The sequence below is a fragment of the Pelecanus crispus genome, chromosome 2 (assembly GCF_030463565.1).
Source record: "Pelecanus crispus isolate bPelCri1 chromosome 2, bPelCri1.pri, whole genome shotgun sequence".
In the NCBI taxonomy this organism is placed as follows: domain Eukaryota; kingdom Metazoa; phylum Chordata; class Aves; order Pelecaniformes; family Pelecanidae; genus Pelecanus; species Pelecanus crispus.
The window spans coordinates 24713089-24737388 of NC_134644.1; the positions used below are offsets into that span (position 1 = coordinate 24713089).

The 24300-nt window shown below is 37.4% G+C and overlaps 1 protein-coding gene across 1 annotated transcript in view; it reads left to right on the top strand.

Moving 5' to 3' along the window:
* Positions 1-262: 262 nt before the first annotated feature.
* RUNDC3B (RUN domain containing 3B) overlaps positions 263-24300 on the top strand; it is a 53377-nt gene continuing 29339 nt past the window's right edge. The window contains exons 1-5 of the mRNA XM_075705568.1: positions 263-366; positions 7499-7614; positions 16347-16480; positions 19489-19574; positions 23130-23219. Coding sequence (XP_075561683.1) covers positions 263-366; positions 7499-7614; positions 16347-16480; positions 19489-19574; positions 23130-23219 — 530 coding nt within the window. The remainder of the gene's footprint in view (positions 367-7498; positions 7615-16346; positions 16481-19488; positions 19575-23129; positions 23220-24300) is intronic.

Consider the following 24300-nt stretch of genomic DNA (forward strand, 5'->3'; position numbering starts at 1 on the left):
CGGCGCTCTGCGGCGCTGTGGCGGCCCGGCTGCCGGGAGCGGGGCGGGGGGGGGGGCCGAGCCGCCCCCGCCGCGGGGATCCCGGCGCCTCCTCGGCCGACCTGCCGCCTGCCTCGGGGCCCTCCGCCCGCGCGGACCGGGCGGCGCGAGGAAAGCAGCGGGGCCGCCTCCTCCGCGTGCGGCGGCGGAGGGCGCAGCATCCCCGAGACCGGGAACAAAGGCTCCGCGCCAGCCCCGGCGGCTCCACCTGCCCCCAGCGGAGATGGCGTCCCTCGGCTTAGGGGGGCTCAACGTCTCCGCCCGCAGGAAGAGCGTCCCGTCTCGCAACGCCGCGGTGGAAAGGCGGAACTTGATCACGGTCTGCAGGTGAGCCCCCGGGCCCTGACCCGCCGCCGCCTGCCCTGCCCGGAGGGGACCGCTCCTCTCGCCCTCCCGCCGCTTTGGCCGCGGGCAGCCCTGCCTGAGGGGGCCGTTCCGCCCCCCCCGCCCCGCGCAGGTGGGCGGGAGCGCGGGCGGCAGCCCCGCCGCAGCCGGCGGCCGCCCTGCCAGGGGGAAGGCCGGGGGGGTGCCGGCCTCCGGGGGCACGTAGCGGCGGGAGAGGGCAGCCTCCAGCCTGACTCAGCTCCTTCGGGAGCCTTTGCGTGAGGGGCGTGAGCGGCGGCCGGCGGGCAGGACGCACCTGGCAGCGCCGCCGGCCGCACCGGTGCATCGGCCGTTACGTGGCTTTTCTGGGGGGGTTGGGGGGGTGGGGTGGTTTGGGGCACCCTGGTTGTGCTCCTGGGCGAAAGGCGTGTGCCGGAGCAAGGCAGGGCAGTGTCAACTCTCAGCAGTGGTGAACCGAGGTTTTCATCTTCGTGAAAATAGAATTGGTGTAGCGTCGGTTTCTCTTAAATTGACGCGGTACGGCCGCTTTTAAAATTTAGACTTAACATATATCGGACGTGAAGTGAAACCTAAAACTGGTCTTCCAAGCTGCTGTAGAAGCGGCTAACCGTGTGTTCTTGCTGGTGCCGCAAGAGCAGTCCCGAGGAGGCTGCGTTCGGGGGATATTTTTATCTCCAAAATCTAGATCAGGAGATCCGCAGTATAGGCTGGATCTAGTGTATTCAAATTTTTTTTTAGCATCTTAGTGCTGAGCTTATACAAGCTTAATAATGCTTCCTATGGCTTTCCATGTAAGCGTCGCCACTGCTGTCATTGTTGAATTCATGCAGCATTTCCAAGTGTGCAGTACTGAGCCATTACATCATGGCAAACTTTTAAATACACGAATAGGCTGGTAGCGATGACTCTCTTAGTTCATCTGTCTCAATTGCCAAATTTTTAACTTATCAAACTAATTTCAATATTACCTGAAGAAGGTCATCAGCAGACTCGTGTGAGCTATGATATAATTTTAATACTCACAAATTTTAAGATTGTACCAGGACAACTGTTAGATAATTTTGTACCCTCACCACTTAATGCTGCAGCAGTATTTTAAAAAACAGTTTAGGACCCCATATTCTTCCTTTTTTTTTTTTTTTTTGCTTTTATTGTTCATTGTAAATGGGTTTTACAAAGTGTAAGTGTATCATCTGGCTACTGAAAGGAATTTGCTTCAATATTCCTTCAAGCCCTAGTATCTGGGTTTCAGAATAGCATCGATAGTACTCTGTCTTTTCCCAGGCTTTTATGCCGACCTCGACTATTACCTGTGAAAAAGCTACGGAACAAAAACATAGAAAACAAAGATTTTTATCAAACTTGCTGAAGCAGATCAAATAGAAGAAACAAGCTCTCAGTTTCACCATTGATACAGAGATACAGATATTGCCAACCTGCAGGCTTGGGAAAACACGAGTTTTATCAAGTAATAAGATAATTGTACAAGATATAAACAGTTCTTTTTAAAGGCATATATTGTATATGACAGAGCTTGCTATTTTCTTCTGCCTCCTCATTTCAGAGGAACTTTTCTGTACTCTGTGCTGTTACGTTTAATTTTCAGTTTATTTCATGTCCTTGTCCTGCAGTTGAAATTATGTTGTAACATATTTAAAGATGCTCAGAAATCGGAGGGAATTCAAACACACATGAAACAAAGAACTACTACACAAACTACTTGAAACTGGTGTATTTTAATTATTTTCAGTTAAACAATTCAATTTTTCTATATCTTCATGAAACCTGAAGTTGCTAGTTTGTGGATACACCTCAAAATTTGGAAAGGATGGTGAGGAGAAAGGATTTGCATTGTTATGATGTGTATACATTTATTTATATTTTTATTCTTCTGCTAGTGTAAGAGTAAATGTTTGAAATATTTCTGTGCTTTACTGTAGTTATTACACATTTTCTAATATTGAAAAGTGTTACTTGTTAGGAAGAGCCAAATTAGTATCAAAACCGGTAAGATAATAGTCCTTTCCAGTGAAAATCCTATGAGAACGTGAAATATTTCTGGTAAAAATAGCTCTAATTAATTGCTTCAACTAAATTTGGTTGATATGGCTTGCTACCCAGTGAAGGTGAGGGATCACAAAGAAGATATTCTTCTGAATTACCATCTGTTGACAGCCTCTGATAATTTAATGAACTATTTTTGTCAAAGCCTCAGTTTAGCAGATTTTTACTTGATAGTTAAAACAGGCTTTTGGTTTTTAGTCTTTTCTTACAGTGATGATATCTAACTCCATGCCGATGTGGATAGTTTCTTATATTTACAGCTTTGGAAGGAACAATTTGTTTTCACGAAAATGTTGAGTGGCAATGTAGCCCCAGGAAGTAACGTAGTTACTTAAGTTCCATAAACCAATTGCATGTGACAATAGATGGTTATGTTTGTGTAACTGCACAATGGTGATTTAAATTGCAATAATTTTTAGCTTTTTTTTTTTTTAATTAGTAATACATGCTCTAAGGTCTGTCTCTCTCCCTACCTTTTTTCCCTAAAGCTTCTTGCCTTCCATTTTCCAATAAGTGATGCTGGGATTTTGAGGTTGTTCTTTGTTTTGTTTTGTTTCAATCTAGTCTCCCCCAAGATTCATAGATCAAAGATCTGTATAGATACAGAACCACCAAAAAAAGAGAGACAGGCCTTGGAAGTGAGGATCATAGCTTAAACACAGAATGTTAACACACAGTTGAACAACTGTCAGGAAATGTATTTTTAAAATAGTGATTTTGCTGATAAGCATAAGAGCTGTTGCAGTGACCCTTAGCTGAACTGTGGTTTCATGTCCAAGTCATGTTTTCCAGCATAAGGGATATTCGTTTATAATCTTGGGGATTATTCTATATGAATAGTTTATGTTCTTTAACATGGCATTTTAATGACATTTCCCAAATTGCAAGCTAAATAAATTTGACAGAATCTTTCCATTCATTTGAAAACTGAGAGGAACAGGATCTGACAATGAAAAGTGACATATTCATATAGCAGTCAAATTTTCTGCCTTTTTGCTTTTTGATTAGAGGCTTGTTGCTGTTTTGGAAATAAGCCTATAGACCTGGGACATATCTACAGAAGGTTTGACTTTGGTTTGGAATTATTCAAGAAATTTGGGACACCTTCTTGTGCATCTTGTAAAACAGTGGAAGAACCTACCCCAAAAAGATTGCTATAAATCTTTCTTATTCAAGAATGTTTCCTTCTTACATAATTCAGGTCTTTTTAAGGTTGGAGAATGCTACTGTTGCTACATCTTTTTTTGGCTCAAGCAAGACTAGATTCGTGACAGAGAAGACTATGTAGAAATCTGAAAACATCAGAGGTCATGAAGGTCATTTAGAAACACTGATATTGGAATCTCTCTAATGGCAGCTACTGTATGAAAAAAAAAACCAAAACCCACAACACAACCCCCATATTGTTGCAATGGGAAATGATTTGATAAAACCCTTTTTTTTTTTTTTTTTTTTTTCCAAAAGAGTCTTGAAGCAACAGGTGTTGGAGCTGTTATTACTCCTCTGCCCCCACAGTCTACCAAAAAGTTCATCTTAGAATATTTTAAGTTTGTTTTCAAGCCACTTTACTGTCTCATGCCCTTTTGTTACAATTTCTCTGTTAATCTCTGAAGTGTAGGTAGACTGTTGCTCTAGAGTTGTAGTGCTGCTGTAGTAGTCCAGTGAGGGAAGATGAAGTTAGATTGGATATAGATTTAGATTGGATATTAGGAAAAATTTCTTCACGGAAAGAGTGCTCAAGCATTGGAACAGGCTGCCTAGAGAGGTGGTGGAGTCACCATCCCTGGAGGTGTTCAAAAAATGGGTAGATGTGGCACTTTGGGACATGGTTTAGTGGGCATGGGGGTGTTAGGTTGACGGTTGGACTGATGATCTTAGAGGTCCTTTCCAACCTTAATGGTTCTATACTAGTTTTACTTTAAAAAATAATCCAGCCACCAAGCCAGGAAACATGAAATTAATTATTACTCTACCCTTAATTGGTTTAGTGGTGGACTTGGTAGTGTTAGGTTAATGGTTGGACTTGATGATCTTAAAGGTCTTTTCCAACCTAAATAATTCTATGATTCTATAAGTTGGGAGCAACAAAGGGAAACAAGGAAGTTACTCTAACTCTACCTACTTGGACTTCTTTTTCTTCATAGCTCTTGTGTACTTTAGACCTGACCTTTTTTTTCTTGACTTTCAGTCCCTAAGTAGTTCCACATAACTATGGAAGAGCATGGGCTTTCTTTGCTAGGGGGGTGTACACTGGAAACAACATATAAGGCATCTTTCACAACTGAGTAAAATTGCATACCTAATGCTTACAGTGTAACCTTTTTTCAAAGGCATCACTTCTATATACCTTAAATCCTTTTTCCAATCTGCGTGGTAAACATAGTGAAGTGTGGATATCATGCAAAATGTGTTTGTGACTTTTAACTTAGACTCCATAGTACTGGAGAAAAAAGAAAAGAAAAAAACAACACAGGAGTATTTGCCTAAGATTTTTTTTAAATATCCCCAAAAATATTTCCGGTCAATCAAATTTTGCCTGGTAGCACTGTTATCTTCCTGGTCTATGGAAATAAGGTGTACATACTCGCACTCCCTGTCAGTTCTCCTAAAAGCCAATTTCAGCCAAACTTGACATAGCTTTAAAGGTTGTTTAGGTTTTTGGTGAAAGTGTAGAGAGACGGAAATTAATATTTCTATGGGCAGCATGGTGGCAGTAATATGAGCACTTAAAAAGACCACCATTAATAATGATGAGCTGTTAGACTGTCTTTTCTAATCAGACCCTACGTATTTAAAAGTTGCTGTATCCTCAAAAACTAAATATAATTTTTTTTCTTCAATTGAATTGCAGAGCGCTTTAAAATTAAAAAAAGAAATTACTTATCTGTGATTTGTAGAAGTGCATGTGAACTGCTCTTAAGTGTTTTTATTGAATATATTTCCATTTCTGAATATGTATCCCATGCAATATTAACCAGTGAACTTTTAAGTAGGACGCTGAATAGACTAGCTGAATAGATTAGCTACATATTATACACTACTTTGTTGTGCAGTTTATGGATGATTGCACCATGATCATGTCTCTGAGTTTTAAGATGATATTCCTATATATAGTCCAGCATATTACACTGCTGACTGACTGTCTCTCTTGTCTATGTACCCATGAGCACCTTCTTTTTTTCAGATCTGCACGGTGTGGGAGGAGTCTTCTTGTTAGAGTTAATACCAACTTGGTCATGGCATTGCTATATGCTTTTTTTTTTTCCAAAATTAAGATGATTTTTTAATAGATAATTTCACAGCTCTCATACAGCTTTGAGAAAACAATCATTACTGCCATTAGAGTAGTCAATAGCTATGATACTGACTAGGTAGAAATTTACTCGTGGGCATGAATGTCTCTCACTCAAAATTGGTTAAAAATGTGGAGGAGTTCAAAACTGAGTCATAACTTGGCACTGCAGAAGAAGCTTCCTCCCCCACCCTTCTCACTCCTAATTGCTGTCCTGCCAAAACCACTACAACAATAGAAGCCTGCAGGAAAAGGTAGGATGGGGAGTCTTTATTCAGAAGTTTACTTAGTATAACATAATTGAGTTGAAACTCTTGAAATACATATGTCAGTTCAGTTTGAGCGTAATTAATTTCAGGTAGTAAATGAGCATCAGGAGACTGTGCTGACTCCACCAAGGATGCAGTAAAGTTACTTTTACAGCACAGAGCATTTGAAAATAGTACTGCTGGTTTAAGCAGTCTCATTCCTGCCCATGCCTATACAGCATGCTGCTTCTGCAGCTGTGCCATAGAACTGTTTGTGTTGAGATGCTGTGAAGTTTATTTATTATGAATGTATCCACATTTAAGAGTCACTCCACCCCTCCTTCTCTCAAATACTAAAAATCTAGATCAGTTCATAGTGAGCCCCATAAAAAGTAGAACTGGCACAACTGAGTGGGCAGTGTGCACAGGTGTCTGGTCTGGGATGAGCGGGCAGAGCGTGAACTTCCTAAGCTGGTACTGTTGAAGTTTGGCTGTTGTGAAAACTGTTGCCTCAGGCTCTTGTATGGCTCCATTAATACAAATAAGGATTGTTGCAAAAAACCACAATAAATGCCTCAAAATAAATGTTACTTTCAAAGTTGAGGACATAGGAAACTTGCTTTGAAACTGAAAATTGAAGAACAAGGAGCAGAAAGGAGAATAAAGATGGATTACAAGTAAACTGGAGAAGGCAAGAGAAAAATCAATTTTAGTTGTGTTTTTTGAGGTTTAAACTGTCTTCTTCTGAGTAAGAATTAAGTAGTGGAAATGCAGATGTAACTAAATACAGCTAACTGGCTAATTGACTATTTACATCTTCTCTGTTTTTACAGTGGCTTGATTCAGCCTTTCCAATTTCAAGTGTTAGAGCGTTTAAATTGATAGCTTTTCTGGCATAGTAATGAAGTAATATGATTCTAAATAGGGATTGCCCCTGTTCACAGGGAAATCAGCCTGTCCAAGTTAATGCGCAGAGTTTACAGTGCATAAAAAAAATCATTGTTTTAAAATATGTTTGGATTATTCTTGCATTAGGATGAAATTACAGTGTTCTCATAATAGGATAAAGTTTATACTTCTGATGCTTGGGCATGGATTTTGGGAATAAAAGGAGCATTGGGTGAAATGTCAAGCAAAAATCATGATGTTTAGGATTACAAAGAGAAATTGATGTTGGATGCTTTTGAGTGCTTGATTTTCTACACTTTATTAAAATAGTTTAAAGAAGAGGAAAATAATTAGAAAATAATTAGCTCACTTCTACATAGAAAGTGCGGGGATTTTTGTTTTCCTTTTGGTTTTAAGGCTTTATGCCTAAGACCAACAGTGATGATTGTATTTTCAGGCTATTTCTCGGTGTGGTATGTGTTTGTGTTGCTGTGACTGAACTTGAAACCATCAAGGTGGTTTTCTGGTTCTTTGCTTGTTTGGTTTATACAAACTACTGTCCTGCTATAGAGGACCAATAGCTATCCATATAATTTGTGATTGCCCTGTACTTTTACTCTAGGTTTTCAGTCAAGACTCTGATCGACCGTTCCTGTTTTGAGACTATAGATGATACTTCCCCCGAATTTAATAATTTTGCAGCCATTCTGGAACAGATTCTAAGTCATCGACTGAAAGGTATGTTAATTAACTTCCTTACTGGTGATGTTTTTGCCATGAGAATTTGTTTATATGAAACCAGTGTACATCTGTAGAAACTCCTTGATGCTGAATGAAAACGTCGGCTTTCTTTATGTGTCTGTCCCTTTGCTGTTGCCTTCCTGACTGTTTGCATTACTGTGGAAAAGTCAAGGAAACGGATTTTGTGAAACATGTTCCCAGTGTTCTTGTTGGAAGCCTTCTTGGCTGGTAATTAAGCAAGTGGATGTTGCCATGGTGCTGAGCTCTGCCTGCTTTTCTGCTTTATGATAAGACTGTGTCCTAAGAGTCTGAGTCTGAAAGACAACTGTAGTGTTTTCTGCTTTAACAGAAGCTATAGAGAGCGTATCTGTGGAGCTACTCCCTTTCCTTTCTCCCTTCCCTGCTTTTGTTGCCTTATTTTCTGGATACTGTGTTTAGGTCCTTTCCTTAGGTCCCCCCCACCCCTCTAGTGAAGCTGGTTTTTGCGACTGGAATGTAATGGATCTGGACTAAATTGATTTTTGAGAAAGGTCGGTTGTTGATTCTCCTCTTGTCTCCGAGTCAGATGTTGTTCTAATTCAAGAAAATGTTTGTTTGCATTTTCTGATTGTTCTAGAGGAAGCTGCTTTGCTAAAAGAATGGAGCGCGCCTTAGCAGTAAGAGTCGCTAGAAAAGGACTTTGGAAGCTTCTCCTCATTTCTCAGTTCTGTCTACAGTTTCTGAAATTATTTGAGGATTATGAAGGACATCATAATCATCCGAATAGAGATGTGTAATATGACAATCTACTCCTTTTCATACTTTTGCTTTTTAATATTCATAACTAAGCTTTGTGAACAATATTGTGTGTAGGCTGACATTTGAGTAGCACAATTACTACCTGCTGTCATTCTGTCAGAGAAGGAAAAAAAAAAAATCACACAGTGGGGTAGGAACATAGTGTTTGTCACATTGTGACAAAGATTATTGGAGTGATTATGGGTACTTAGCAACTTGACACTGCAGGGAAATTGCTCTGTTTTCTCCTCCCCAGCTTCAGTGACGTTTGAGCAAAAATCATTATGATTCCCCTCCCCAACATTCTTTTTGCTTCACAGTCTATTATTCAGGACAGGCAGTACAGAGAAGAAGCCTTGACAGGCTGGCAAATGGGTTACAGGCAAATGGAATTTGCAAGTAAAAAATTATTTCAAATAAAAATAGAGAAAATCAAAAAGTTAAATTGTTGTTTCAGTCTTCCCCTTGTAATTACCAGTATGATTTTCTAAGTTTGCAGAGATAAATAAAACTATGAAAAAAGGCAGCAACTTGTGCATTGTACTGCAAATAGGGGAATATTTTGGTAATAACCTAGATCATGTAAGTAATTATTTTATTCCTTAAAAATTTGAAAGGGAAATTGAGATAATAAATGTACCATGACAACTCAGATTTTAAGAGGGTATATATTATACAACACAGAGCTTGAAAGAAATTGCATTTTATTGGTGGAAATGACTAACATATTCTGAATGCGTACTTCGTGTCAGTAGGAGCATGCTAAAAGCAGACTGGTGATTGCAGTGAGTTATACAAAATGTTTTAAAGCAGGCATAACATACATGATCTGTTTGGTTATGGTAAGGTAAATGGTGTCATTGTATCAAAGTTGTCAGGATAGTCCCATGGCAGTGTAGTTAAACAGTTGAGCCAGATTTGAGAGTTTGAGTTATAGACCTTTACTTTCTTAAGGCCATGGCAAATAACAATTCCTAATCTTTAACTTCCTTTGGAAGTTCTGGGTGAGGAAGGAAGAATTAAAAAAAAAAAAAGTTTTAATTTGCATTCTAAAGGACTAAATTTACTTTTATTAGAATACTTTTACTGGCAACTGTCTTTTCTGACACTAAATATAGTATGTTTTTAAGGAGCAAAGCATAGTCTTGACTGTTGCTGCTTATTAGTTTCATGTTCAGATAGGATCCAGACAAAACAAAATGGGAGGAAGAAGGATAGCCATTTTAAGGGAAAAAAATGTTTAACTACAGGGATTAGAATTTTATGCTTTTCCTGAAACCATTGCAATTAAGGATTCTGAAATAATAGTTCTCCAATCCTCATCCTCCTGGCTGTTCTGCTAAAAATGCCAGTTGCAGCAATATGAGCACCATTTTTAAATTGATTTTTTGATAGGTAACTGATCTGATGTTGCCAGCTCTGAATAGCAAAAAGGTCAGGAAACAATGCTCAGAGTGATTTAGGTGCTTTTGTTGGGTTTTTTTTTTTTCTTTTCAGAATCATTGAAGAATTTAGTTTGGAAAGTACCTTAGAAAGTCATCCAGTTCAACCTCTTGCTCAAAGCAGGCCTGTCTCAGATTGCTCACAGCCTTTTCCAGTTGAGTGTTGAAAATCCTCATGGCATTTCTTAAACTCAGTGCAGTTTGCTACAGAATTCCCCCACCCCCTTCACTCTCACTTTGTGCTTACCTTTCCCTGATATTGGCCATGGTCCTCACTGGATCCTGTGGTGAGCCAGACCAGGAAGTCAGACAGGCAGAAAACTAATGACTTTCCCCGTGGATGCCCTTCTTTAACCCTGCTCATTTTCTTAAGAGTGGTTTAGATGTGGGTGTTTGCTTAGTAATAAAATGAGATGGCATAAATATATCAGGTCACACAACAGAGATCTGTGAACACTGCTCGAATGCAGGTATCTGTTCATGTGATACAGAAGACTTAGCACATAATGGCACCAAAATAGTTCCAAAAATAACATAATATGCCATGCCCAAAAGGCCACATCTGTACCACCTTACAGCTTCGTGTACCCCAATGCCAATAAGTAGCAGTCAGGAATAGGACACTGTTGTTAGAAAAAGCCATCTGGCTCGCAGCCTATTTTTGAATTGCCCTAAGGAAGAGAGAGAGAGTTTGAGTAAGCCGTATTAACTGTCTTTTCAGGGATTGCAGGCTGTTGATTGCCTTCTGCTCTAGAAAGTGAAGAGATACTTATCCCTGTACTGTGTAATACCGTATGTGTAGTACATCTGGTACTCCCTAGAAGTGCTGGATTTATTGTGAATGTAGAGTAGACCAAATATCATAATGAGGAGGCTATAAAGCATATTTTCTTCCTGTCATTAAAATAAGCTGTGTGGCATGCCTGCTGGCAAGATATGATACTACTGGACAGGACAATTGAAGATCTTGAAAAGGTAGGAGAGAAGGAGTAACAGAAGAAAAGATGAGTGACTAATTAGTCTTTTTTTGAAGGTCTCTGGACCAAATAAGACCTATAGTCCTGAAAGGGATTTTACAAATTGGCATCAAATATATCTGTGTGTGATAATCTTTGAAGAAAGTTGGGTAATTTCAGGAGCCATTTTTTTCCCCCAGATAAAGGAACAAATTTCAAACAACTATTAACTGTTCTGTACTGTGGAGATTAAGCTGTATCTTGTAGTTGTCTTGGTGGTTTCTTGTTTTCACTGCTGGTCACAGATTTTTCAGGTATTTTTCCTGTAAGTGTCCTTTTATCAGATCAGCTAAGTAAAGTCGGTGCAGAAATGGTAGGGGCATCAAAAAGCATTCAGCAGCAGTACTTGTGATTTGATCACAGGTATATCCTAGCTAAGTTAAAACCTGAAGTCAATTTGAAGTGATGTGTATATTGTCTTTACTGTATCACAATGTTGTATGGTTTTCTGCCTTTTTCTATCACTGTAAATTAGTTTTAACTGTCAGTACTGAAGAACATTAATACCTATTCTAGATTTTTATGGCCATTATCTCAAATATATTTCTGAAAACTATTGTATGTATTTGTTGATTTACTCTGTTTTCATTGTAATATCCTTTACAGCAAAATGTGTTTATATGCAAACTGCTAGCCAGTATGCATGCTTAGAAATAGTTTTGGTCTATAAAATAAGTTCTGTCACTAACAACGTATATAGTGCATCTTGCTTGTGACTTCTGTAATTTTTGCATGTCATGGTTACTCTGAGTGTACTTGTCATCTATACAGTTATTTGCATTTACCACCATAACGACACAAAATAGTATGCTGTACTGTGTTTTTTTGACACTTCCACAACTTTGTGTGCCTTTTTCCCTGTACGTACATTTAGAAGGTATTATAAACACATCAAAAGCTTCTGCTAGAGTTGCTCCTGGAAGCTGCTTGTCTCTATCTGATCTATGTTATTCCTAATTTTTAGTGACTGTGGAATTAATTTGCTTGCTTTTCTTTTTTCTTTTAGGAAACTTACTATGAGTAGTAAGCTTCTAGGGTAATCAGTGCTGCTGGAGTGGAAAGATAAATGTAATAATTCTCTTCCTTTCCTCATTTGCTAAAGTGTTCTAGTTTCATGCATCATCAATAGTCTGGTAGTAGTAATGGTAAATAGCTGTACTAGTGATGTCACTGGTAAATGTTGTTCAATTTTTGCACTTCATAGTAAGGTGAATTATTAAATTCATTTCTGAAGCAGTGAAAGACTTCTCTTAACTGCAGTGCACAATTTATCCCTTCACTTATAGTTTTTATTTTACTTACATATCTTTAGGAGGGAAAAAAAAGCACTTACTCCTACCTGCTATTTCATTGAGTCTCTTTCTTTTTAAGCAATGAGTATTAATATAATTTTTATTAATCAAAATTCCCTGAATGCTAATAATTCAGGCAAAAACAGTGGTTACCGAGGGAAAGGGTGTGAATTATGTCTGCAGAAAGCAATTTGTGCTTGTAGGTCTAGGTCGCAGATGAGGAAGCAGGGTTCTTTAAGTAAGATGCAGCTTGTCATACTGCTCATCCTGACAGAAACAATACTGCTGGATAGAATAGTTAAGGTAATGGATATATAATGGGGATGAAAAAGGTAAGTTAAAGAAGTTAAGAGCTGAAGGCACTACTGTCATGAAAAGACGAAAGTTTAAGCATATAGCTGTGGTGGCCCTTTATTTGGTGTGATAATGCTATTAGCAGAATAGCTTTTGTTACTAGATTTAGTACTTATACACATAGTGACCCGATTACTGGCTTTGGCTAAAAAGAAATAGTAGGGCTCTTGTGTAATTTGTGGTTTAGCTTATTCTCCTTTCTCTTGTATGGAGAAAAATCTTCAATGAATTTATAATTGTCTTGGAGGACTGGGTTTATGAACTACTGTAAATTTTTAATGACCCATTCTGCAGACCCAAAATAAAAGAGTAGGTATCACAGAAATTCCTCAAAGGAATAGCATGCCAGTTTATTATCAACAAGTTGTATTAAAACTTACTTTTTGTGGGATAGAAAAATTTGCTGCAAACTAAATAACACAGGGAAGTCTGGAGAAAACCTGCCTGTACTTTAGAGCATCCTAGTCGTTACTGCTTTGCAACTGTGGAACTTCGTAGATATGAAATTCAACTGCGATCGAGTACGAATCAAACTGTTTAACATGAAGAATTTCTTGGGTGTGAAAAAAGATCTGCACACCTAGTGTTGCAGATGTTTGTATCTAGTTGTCAGACTGGAGCAGAAATGGGTTGATATAAATAGGTGTGTAGCAGTATTCAAAAATGTGGTGAAACAAAAAAATTTCGCAATGGTGTCTCTATTTACTTTGCTATTCTGTAGAAAATTATTGAATTAATTTGAACAATGTTTAATATTAAACATGCAGCTTCCATGGTTACCTACCAATTTTGTTTGGTTGACAAAAACAACATCATTCCTGTTGGAATAGCTGTCAGCTTCTGTGTCTTCTGCTGACATATTAACTTCATGGCAAAGACCACAAACTCTTTGTCCTTTGGACCTCCCAGGAAACTTACTCTTTCCTGAAGAAGTACTTTGACAGAATATAAGATGTATACTAAAATTAGCTTTGAAGTTTATTAGGACTCTTTAAAATTTAGGTATGATTTTAGAATCATAGAATCATAGAGCAGCCCATGCTGGAAGGTACCTCAAAAGATCATCTGGTCCAACCGTTTGTGGGAAGGGGAGCCTAGATGAGATTATTTAGCACCCCATCCAGTTGCATCTTGAAAACCTCCAGCGATGGGGACTCTACCACATCCCTGGGGAGGTTGTTCCAGTGAATTATTGTTCTTACTGTAAAAAAAATTCTTTCTTATGTTGAGATGAAACCTCTCCCAGTGCAGCTTGTGCCCATTGCCCTTTGTCTTCTCCATGTGGCTCCTTGTAAAGAGAGAGCCTCCATCCTTGTTGTAGCCACTCCTTAAGTACTGGAATACTATGATGAGTTCCCCTCTGAGCCTTCTCTTCCCTAGGGAGAAAAGACCTAATGCCTTCAGTCTTTCTTCATGGGGCAGGCTCTCCAGCCTCATGGCCCTCCTTTGGACCCTCTCCAGTCTGTCCATGTCCTCCTTGAATTGTGGGGACCAGAACTGGACACAGTACTCCAGGCACAGCCTGACAAGCACTGAGTAGTGGGAGCTATTTCATTCCTCATTCTTGAGAGTTCTTGTGGCTGTGTACATTGAGTGCCTTGAGAGCCAAATAGAATTTCATACGCTAAAAGCTTTTAAAATTGTAGGGAATATACAGCTTGGTATCTTATTTAGTAGTTCTTAAAATACATTCTCGCTATTCTCAGACAGTCTTTTCCAACATTTTTCTGTGTATAGAAAGATTAAGGAAGTTTTTCTTCTGATGTTGTTAATTACTAGAGTGTGGGCAAGATTTAAAGCTGTAGGGAGAAAACAGTGAAATATAGAAGTCCTTGGTTCACAAAAGGTCCTGAGCCAGCTGTGAGTTTCAAGTGAAGACAATTCCTATTGAAGCCTGAAACCAATCATACCCTCCCGCAGAGCTGGCTGTGAGATGAGAGCCCACTGTTACGTTAGAGAATATTGTAATTATGGCCAGCTTGCTTTGTTCATCAGTGCAAGCCAAATAAGTGCTGTGTGCTGGAATTTCTGTTGTAAAGGTATTTTTGTTTTTAAATGACATGTGTTTTTCAGGTGCCCATTGGTACAGGGAATTGCTCTGAATTAGTGACTTCAGAAAACTATAGAGTGAAGCTGTTTGGTTTTTGCAGAATATATTCTGTCCTTAAGATAAAAAAAAAAAAAAAAGCCACAAAAGCTATTGTATGATATACTTGCCTTTATTAGTTGGCACTGGAATTGGTGACACAAAGTCATCTTCACGCTTAAGTTGCATTTAATTTTGCAGGTATAATCCCCAGGGCAGAAATGTTTCTGATATGTTCAAGAATATGAAAATCATCTGTAGCTTTTCATGTTGTTACAATGCCATTGAATTCTTGTTGCTGTCCGCTACACTTGGCATTTCAACAAAAACTGTAAGTTCATAGGAGCACTTACCTCATGGGAATTCTTTTATTTTAGTCCTTAGAGCTGAGAAGATCTGAATCTACAGTAACTGAAGCACCTTGGGATTTTGTTTTTTCTTTTGGCATATTGAATAGTATGTATTAATTCTTCCAGCTTTTGTTTGGTTTTTTTTAAAGTCTTTTATCAAACTTTGAATTTGATAAATAAATCCATGTGACAAAGCAAGCAGATGGGCCACAAAGTCAAGTTACATGCACCCTTTAGGGAAAAAAACCCACTACCTGAATTTCTTAAGATCATACGGGACAGATCCTTGACAGTACTCTGGCTATGCTTGGAGCTAAGATAAGTCATGCTAGGTAAAAATGTCCTTGTCATCATATTTTGGCATTTTATTTTTCCTATGTATGATTTGCAGTATCAGTCTAAGATACTCTTTCTAGAAACCTGAGCTTTCTAACAGCAAAAGAATTAGAAGTCTTTCTGATAAATTAGTAAAGCTTCAGAAGTACAACTCAAGACTTGAAATAAAATACAGTTAGCTTAACAATAAGATCTCATTTTATATGGAAAAAAGGTTTTGCATGTATGTCATGGCAGTCATCAGACTGCTCATCTTGCTTTTTACATACCTCTTTGCAGTTGTTTGCTGTTCAGTCTGAAAAATGGGGCTGAACTGTTGTGTCTCTGATGAAATTTATTTTGTGTGCAAGTAGCAAGTAATTTGCTTTTCATTTTCTAACTGTGATACGTTCCAAGCTGGACAAAAATATGAAGGATTTTGGTTAAAGCTCCAGAAGAGATATTGATTTGCTCAATTAATTTTGGTCAGCTTCGCAAGGAATGTTCTGTGTGTACTCAAAATAAATTGTGACTGCAAAACTTTTTTGGTCATGCATCAATTTCTCCTTCAATGAAAGCACATTTTGAAAAATTCCAATCTGCTCCTAAAATAAAGCTAACACTACCGCAGCAAACAGTGGTCTTCTATGTAGACTTTTTTTTTTTTTTAATAGAACAAAACTCTCTACTTGACGGCGTTAGTGAAACATGCAGTACTACGTAAAACAAATAACAGAAATACTTCTTGCATCATATTTTTAAGTCACAACAGTGTGTGCTCTATTGTGATTTAAGAGTCCTGTAAAGAACTGTTGAGTATTATTACAGCATGCTAACAAGGAAAAAACCAACAAAATACACATATGTACACAAAAGCCCCAGAATTTTCTTTCTACATCGGTTTCAAACCGGGGTGAGCTGCATAATGCAAGTTTTTTTACATCTGTGAGCCAGTTTTCAGTAGGAATTTATGGACTTGCTAGTATAAAAACCTGTCAGTGCAGGCAACCTATAGAGAAGTATTTTAATTACGTTTATCTCCAGTAAGCAGAGAGGGAGGTTCATAAATCTTTACATATGTTGTATTTTGATTTAAGGTCAGATCACCTGGTTCGGCTATGAAAGTCCTCGTAGTTTCTGGGACTACATTCGAGTAGCTTGCCGAAAAGTCTCTCACAATTGCATCTGCAGTATTGAGAACATGGAGAATGTCGGTTCTTCTAGAGCTAAGGTAGGGAAGAGAAAGGTTAAATTGACTTGTTTATTACATTGCTCTGTGTAAGATATAGCTGACGTTTCTGTACCCAGAAAAAAACGTATTACTAAGCTTGCCCCACAAAATTTTTCATTGTTTGAAATAATTTTTATATGTACCTAGTAAATATTTACTTTTTAAAAAAACAGTTTTAAATCTGAATGTGTTTCCTTTAAAATTTATGTTATTCAGTAGAATAAATCTCATTCTCTATTCAGTGAGCATGTTGTATTATAAAATTATTGCCTTCACATATTTGAACTTACATAATTTTTTGCATTTAAAAATGCAGTATGTTGAGGGAAGTTAAGGTCGTGCGGGCATGCCTGACATCTAATTTTAAGACTGTAAAAATTTGATATTTTTTCCCCTAACCTAAGTATCATTTTATTTTATATATAATTTATGCACTAAAGAAAAGGTGTGATCAGCTCCTGAGTTTGTTGGTGTGATTGTGCAGGAAGCCTTTAATAGATTTATTTGCTACTAAATATCCATAATTTTAAAGGATCTATATAGAAATGATATCATAATTCCTGATTGTAGGTATGATGGAAATGTTAAGGAAGTAACAATTTAGTGTGTTTGTATGCATATGAACTGAAATAGAATAAGCTTTAAACTGACCTATCATTAAATCTTAATAGTGTGAGACAATATAGACCAACACCTTAAAAAATACTGTTGGACAGAGATTACAAGTTCTTTTTACTAGATTGGAATGCTTTTCAATAGCTTGTATTTCTGTGTAAAGCAGCCTTGATTGATAACTGAGAACCTTCTTACTTGAAAGTGTAAGTAATATAAACGGATGCACAAATAAATGTTCTTAATTATTTTTATTCCTAAATGAACTAGAATCAGTTGTTTGAACAAGTATCCAAACTGTGTTCCATGGCTATTTTAAAAATCCTGTAGTTCCAGATTTTTATTATACTCTGGATTATTTATGGTTGGTGTTATTGGTGAGGTGGAAGTATTTAGCCTGTTATATACAAAAACTCTGTAGATTTTTTTCAGGGGTGTGACTGTGGTTAATACCATTTAAATTACAGGTATTTACGCAACCACAATTTTCTTCAATAAATGATGATGCTTAGATCAAGCAGCACTGTGAATCTAGCAGATCTTTGAGCAGCCATTATGATGATCCATAGTATTGCAGAACAGTTTATTTGCTATGTCTACTGTTGCTCCTTTTCTTGTTTTGTATAGACTCAGTTTTAAATTTGATATAGTAAACATATCTGTAATTTGCGTGAATTACATGCTCTTCCTAGCACTCAATGTACCGGAGTAGTAGACCGATAATGTATGACTGCAGCTTCTCTTCTTGCTTATGTTGAGATCTGGAAATTCAGATAATTTGGAGAACTTATTTCCAAATACTTTGTGGAGAGACTCGTGCTCTAGAACCTGATGATTGTATTGCTTATATTCAAGATTTATTTTAAAGGTATTTCTGAATTCCAAGATTTTAGTAGATATGAATATTTAAATTTAGTAGATAATACAATGCAAAGCTATTTTCTGAAATACTCTTCTAAATAAATTAAAATTTTCTTTTACTCTGTGCAAAACTCCACGCCAAATAGTAAACAAAGAAGCTAATTTGTGTGGTAGGTGTGGAGAGCGGTGTTGAATTTTTTGGGGGGGGGGGGGGCGTATTTTGGATGTCTGTATCAGAAGAGGTTGGAGGCTTGTCAACACAAATACCAATGGTATGCATCAGTTTTACTCATGGTCCAAATAGGTGTCTGCTTCAGCCTGGAAGCTGTTAGTAAAGGGTTTGCCAGTGCTAGTTAGCCCTGCTTTCACTGGAGCTGTATAGACTTTAGTTGTTAGCTAAGGAGCATAATCAGGGTTTGACTGTTTCACTCATGTTCTAAATAACTGCAACATGAAGGCAGCTATCCAGATAAACATCCTTTTAATTTTAGTGCATTCTATGTTAAAGTTTTTCCTGTTGTGTTAGTATTTATGAGAGCTTTTTTTTTTTTTTTTGGCTATTTAGCATCTGCCTGTCCTATTGTAAGTTTAGTTTGATCTAGGTCTATATAAAGTAAAAGTAGGATTATAATCTACTGCAGGTGGTTTTAGTAGAATGTCTGTAGTAATATTCAGCTAGATGTCAATAAGCACCAAATATATTAAGCAGAAAGATGTCTTACTAATACAACTATTTGTAAGTTTATGTGGGTTACAAGAAATGTTCCTAGTGTTCTCAAAATGACTATCATAAGTATGGCAGCCATTTGAAATGTCTCTTATAAACTACAGTCCTGTGCACTAGACCTGTAAATACAGTGCAACATACATTCCTAAAGGTTATTTTTGAAACTATTGCTGTTGTTTATAGAACTGTTTGAATGAAGTTGTGCTGTTGGACTACAAGTTTTAGGCCTCTTAGATTTGATTTAATTCCTGTATATTATGTGCACCTTCTATAATGATGTCCTTACTGAGGGGAAGAAATAACTTCTGCAAATTACCTAATAGAAATATGTCACTGAGTTATAATTTTTTTTTTTATTGATCCCACAAATATTTGAATGAACGCAGAGAATTAGTTCTTACTTAAATCGCCTTGAGGGTAGGTTACTGCTGCTTTACAGCAGAACTGATTGGATGCTTCCAATACCATTGTCTTTAAAATGAAAAGCTTTATGCCCTGATCTGCTACCAATTATGCATGTGAGATTTTCAAAAGGCTGGAGTATGTAATTACAGGAAAATCCTTTTTTTTTTTTTTCCCTTCAAATTTTGGAGAACTTTATTTCACAATAAAGTTTATTTGTAAGAATGCATTTTCTATTTTCATTATTACTATAATGAAGTACATCTTAGCAACAATTTCTGTTTAGTGGTAATTTTGTTAATCAGTTTGTTTCACCCAGGTAAATCAACTATATTCATTTTCAGATGTAAAATTAAGTGTTTCATTCTATAATACTTAAACATTTGATATTTATTTCTTCTTGCAGGGTCGAGCCTGGATCAGAGTAGCACTTATGGAAAAGCATTTGTCTGAATATATTTCCACAGCTCTGAGAGACTTCAAAACAACCAGGTCTCTAAGACTTTTATTTTTGCAATATTTTAGCAAATGTTGCTTACCTGAGGGACGTAGGTTTGAAAGTGAATGTTTCACTTGATTTGTATAGGAAAGGATATCACTAGTAAAAGAGCTGTAACCTAGTAAAAGGTATCTGGAGTTGGTATCAATTGATTGGATTTTAGCATGGGTAAAACTGCAACATTGAAAATCCCTTTGTGATTTTAAAAATGTGGAAATAAGCCTGGAATTAGTAGGTAGGTCAAAAGAGAAGAAAACCTCTCTAAAGAAGGAACTAATTCTGAAATTGTAGCATGATAAGGATAGAAGACAGAAGATGTAATGTTCCTTTCAAAATTTGGTATGGTTGACAGAAAACCCTAGAGACTCAGTGAAAAATAGCTTTTATAGGAACTTTTCTTGAACAAGAAAGGAAGGTAACTTTTGAGAAATATAGAAGAACAGAATTAGTGATCAGGCATAGCTAGGATTCTTGATGTAATATGAAAAATATGTAACAGATTTTTGTTGTACCTTCCAATTGTAGAAGCTGTTATGGACAAGAATATGCGTTGTGATAGAAAGTACTCTGGCAGTTTTGGACTGGTTCTAGATAATGCGATTATTATACGATGCTTTATCTTGTAACAAGTGTGTCTTGCAGATTTGTGATGAAGTCTTCTAAATATGAGTGAGTCTGTAACATGTTGTGCTACCTTAAGTTGAACTCTAAGTTTTAGACATACTGAATGGACTATTTAAACAATAAGAATTTTCTCTGTACGGACTGTTGTTCATTCAGAATATTATTTCTGTTTGTAATACTATTTGTCCACAGATCTCCATATATTTTGCCAATATTAAGGTGACTTTGAAATACAATTAGGTAAACATCCCATTTTTTTGAAGTTTCCAGACCTGTCATCTTTATTTTACCCAGATTTTCTTGCATTTACAGTAGACAAGAAGCTCATAAAACAAAGATTTCTGGAAAAGATTTACTCATGTTGCCTCAAACTGAAAAGTCACTTGGGTTTTTGAGGGGGAGATGAGAAGGAAGAGGAGGGTCACAAACTGTGTAGTTAAGTAGTACATTCTTTGTCCCTGTTTGGTAGTGTGGTTTGTTTGCAAATGGATAACTGTTCTTATTTCATTAGCAGTTTCAAATTAATTTATTTAAACATGTTTCATATATTTGAATGATCTTTCAGTGGTATAGCTTTTGGAAACAACCTCTCTTGCATTCCAAACATAGTAAGTGCAAAGTTTGTTTTGAAGTAATATTTTAAATACATCTAATGGAAATAAAAGTTACAGTTTCAGATCTTGGTAGTGTGGATTTCACATCCGCTAGCAATAATGGACACACCCTCTTTTCCCATGTGGGATTTCAGATACCTAATAAGTGGCCTGATTTTTTTTTGGTTATGCTTTGCACCATTTAGTTAGCATTTTAAATTATGTGTTGTGCTATATGTATATGTAATAATTATTTATATAAACTATGAAATCGTCTGTTACACGTCTGTATATGTAGAATGTCATTCATCTATCATACTGCTAGCTCTTTTTAAACCTCACTGTTGCGTTTGGGTGCCTGATCTTAGCACTAGTCCTTTAGTGAAGCATGGGCATGCAATTATTCTGTTAACAAATTGGTCAGCACAGACTTTAAAGTAGACTGTTCTGTTGTGAGATGTCAACTGCATAACACTGAAAGAAGATTTGTGAGTTTTCCAAGGGGACTGTTGTTTTGGCTGGATTACTGTATCTGGTTTAAGAAGCATTGTCACTGTCAGACTAACATCTGCATCTCACTGTTACAAGTATGCCCTGTCTTTTTTGTCTTTTTTGTGTGATTACTTTCTAGGCACCATTTTACAAGATAAACTGAACACAGTACAGATTCGTACCTGGCAGTGATTTTACGAATGCCAGTGAAATGGTTTGTAATCAGCTTGTACTGGGAGCATTGCTGTTAGTTCACAAATAAGAGTAATTGTACTGAATCAGACTGTAAAGTCCATCTAGCTCAGTATTCTGTCTCAGCCAGTGGCCACTTTAGCCTCCTGGTGCCCTTCCTGGAGTCAGAGGGTAGAGAGCTGAGTCTGTACATCATAGCCTATGTCAGGACTATAATCTCTATATTGCCAGAGGAAGTCTTCCAGATTTCTTGCTTCCACTGAGAACATCCAAGGTCTTGGACAGCTTGTTTCCTTAACAGCAAATGGATGTCTCTTACGAAACTGCAAAAGTGGGACTTCTGACGGTATGCATTATAACACAGTTCAATCTTTGGAGCTGTGCCCCAAAATGTGTCTTTTCTGGATATTCGCCATGCAGCCAACTTGAGTTCTCACTGAGCCATCCCAATGCTTTTATGCAGTTCTTAAAACAGATGGAGCTTTTGGTAGGGCAGTGTTGCTGGTATTTGTCTGACAGATAGGTTACATTCAATAACCTGGCACCTTCTTGCAGTCATACATTGCTAGAATGTATAAGTGGACTGTGCATCTCAGTTTCTGGTAAGTGACCTTTCAACCTTGCCTTTGGTACTGAACAGCTCTTGGTTTCCTTCTTTCCACATGTAACACTCAAGTGAATTCTAGTGACCTTTCTGCCTCTGCTGCTGCCAAGACTCCTTTAACACAGAAATTAAAGTTGTGTGCTAATTTGCTAAACAGACCAAATGCCTTTTTTATAAGGCCATGCATGGCAGTGGTGGGTCCTGTTCACCTGCCCTGTGCATGGAACATTTCTGTCTGGAGTAGCTTCTGTGGTAGCTGGGAGGAGAAAATTAGAATAAATGGGAGAGAATGGGGAGGTGGTGAGGGACAGGTTTAAAAATTGTTGCTTTATTGCTCACTGTTTTCAAGCAGCCTTCACAAGTCTGCATATACCAGGGTATGTGAAGTGTATTTTGAGATCGAGCTGTGGAGTTTTTAAACTTTGGCCGATAGGTGTGTTACAATAAAAAATGGTGTTAAGAAAACACTCCTCCTTCAAATAATGAAGATTTTAAATCTCAGAATAACTGGATGCAGCATGCATCTTCCCAGCATGTAGTATTTTAAGAAAAAGCACGCTACCTGGAAAATAGCTGATTTGTGAAAAACTTTTTTTAAAAATAATCAAGTACTGAGAATGAAGAGTGAACGCTGAACTTTAAAAAAGCTTGCTAGTACAATTGTGAGAGAACTTTTTTTTTTTGTACAATGGAATAATTTTTTTTACGTACATGACACAGATTCTTCCTTTCAGCAGTAAAGTATAAGATATCTTCTTCATTTTCTTTGCATTTTTTCCATACTGCTCTACTATTTCTTAGGGCTAATATTGTAAATTCTTTTTGCTTATGTCTAAATTTTTATGTGCTCTAAGACTGTGGTGGTTTGTGCTGTCCGGTCTACTGGTTTGCTTTATTTGAAATCAAATGTGAATGCCCCTGGGGTTCACATGAGTTGTTTTTATTTAAGCTGGGTTTCTCCAGTTTTCTGTTAACTGTGAAAAACATTATTATTATTTGAGAGAAAAATGGTATTAACTGAACTAATTTCTTTTTTATTGAAGGAGATTTTATGAGGATGGAGCAATTGTTCTTGGTGAAGAAGCAAATATGCTTGCTGGTATGCTGTTGGGACTCAATGCAATTGATTTCAGGTATTACATTTGCATACTTCACAATAAAATGCTCAGGGTAAAGTGCTTATAAATCGATGTATTATGGAAAACATTGTTAGATTCCCTTGATAGTGTGAGAGACAAAACTTAGGTGGGGGGGAAGGAGGTAGAGGGAAAGAGAGAGATCTAGAATGGCTCTTATAGATAAAAACAAAGTTATGCCATAGTTTATATAGCTGCGTGATTACACGGTCTTTCTTTCAGGTATCAAAATCCTGAAAGCAATCAGAAGTATAATTGCAGAAGGTATATCAAACCTATTAAGTGAAACTTACAGACAATTGAATCTTTTAAAATTATTTTTAAACTGTAAGGAAAACCGTGTGATTAAGTACATGGTTATGCCCTGATACTCAAGTGACAGCGTTATAACTGCATATGTAGAAGGTGTAGGTATCTTTAACTTTAGCACTTCTAGATTTTAAAAGCTTAACCTACAAATGACTGTTTAATATTAATTTGTGTTATAATTAACTGCAGCCAAACTGCTAAGTATCAGCAAATTACATGAATTTACCTTTGCAATCTCTAGGTAGACTTTTATGTGTTTTGTTATATGATTAATTCTGTGTTTTAGGGTAATAAAGGTGCAAGCACACCCTGGATAATATAAAACACATCTTGGTGTATATATAAATATATATATATTAAAAAAAAAAAACAAACCCAAAACAAAAACAGCAAGGTATAAAGACTAGAGCGCCTATGGAAAGATCAAACCTGGCTGGCACAAGGCCCTGTTAATATGCCTGGCTGGGCCCACTGAGCCTCATACAGAGCCATGGGGGAAGGGTTTTCTAATACAGCATAGAGAAAAGGAGAGTGATGATGCTTTTCTTCAGTCTCCTGGCAGTACACTGTTAATATTTACCTTGCAGCAGCATTAATGCTTGTCATAAACCAGTTTAGGAGATAAACTGGCAGAAAACAGCACATAGTCTCACTGGATGCACTGAGTGATTGTTGCCAAAAGGCCTTTGGAGATTTACTCCTGCTTACGTACCCTTATACCAGTTTTGAGGCTTGTTGGACCCTTCTGTGAGTCTGCTTAACTTGTTAA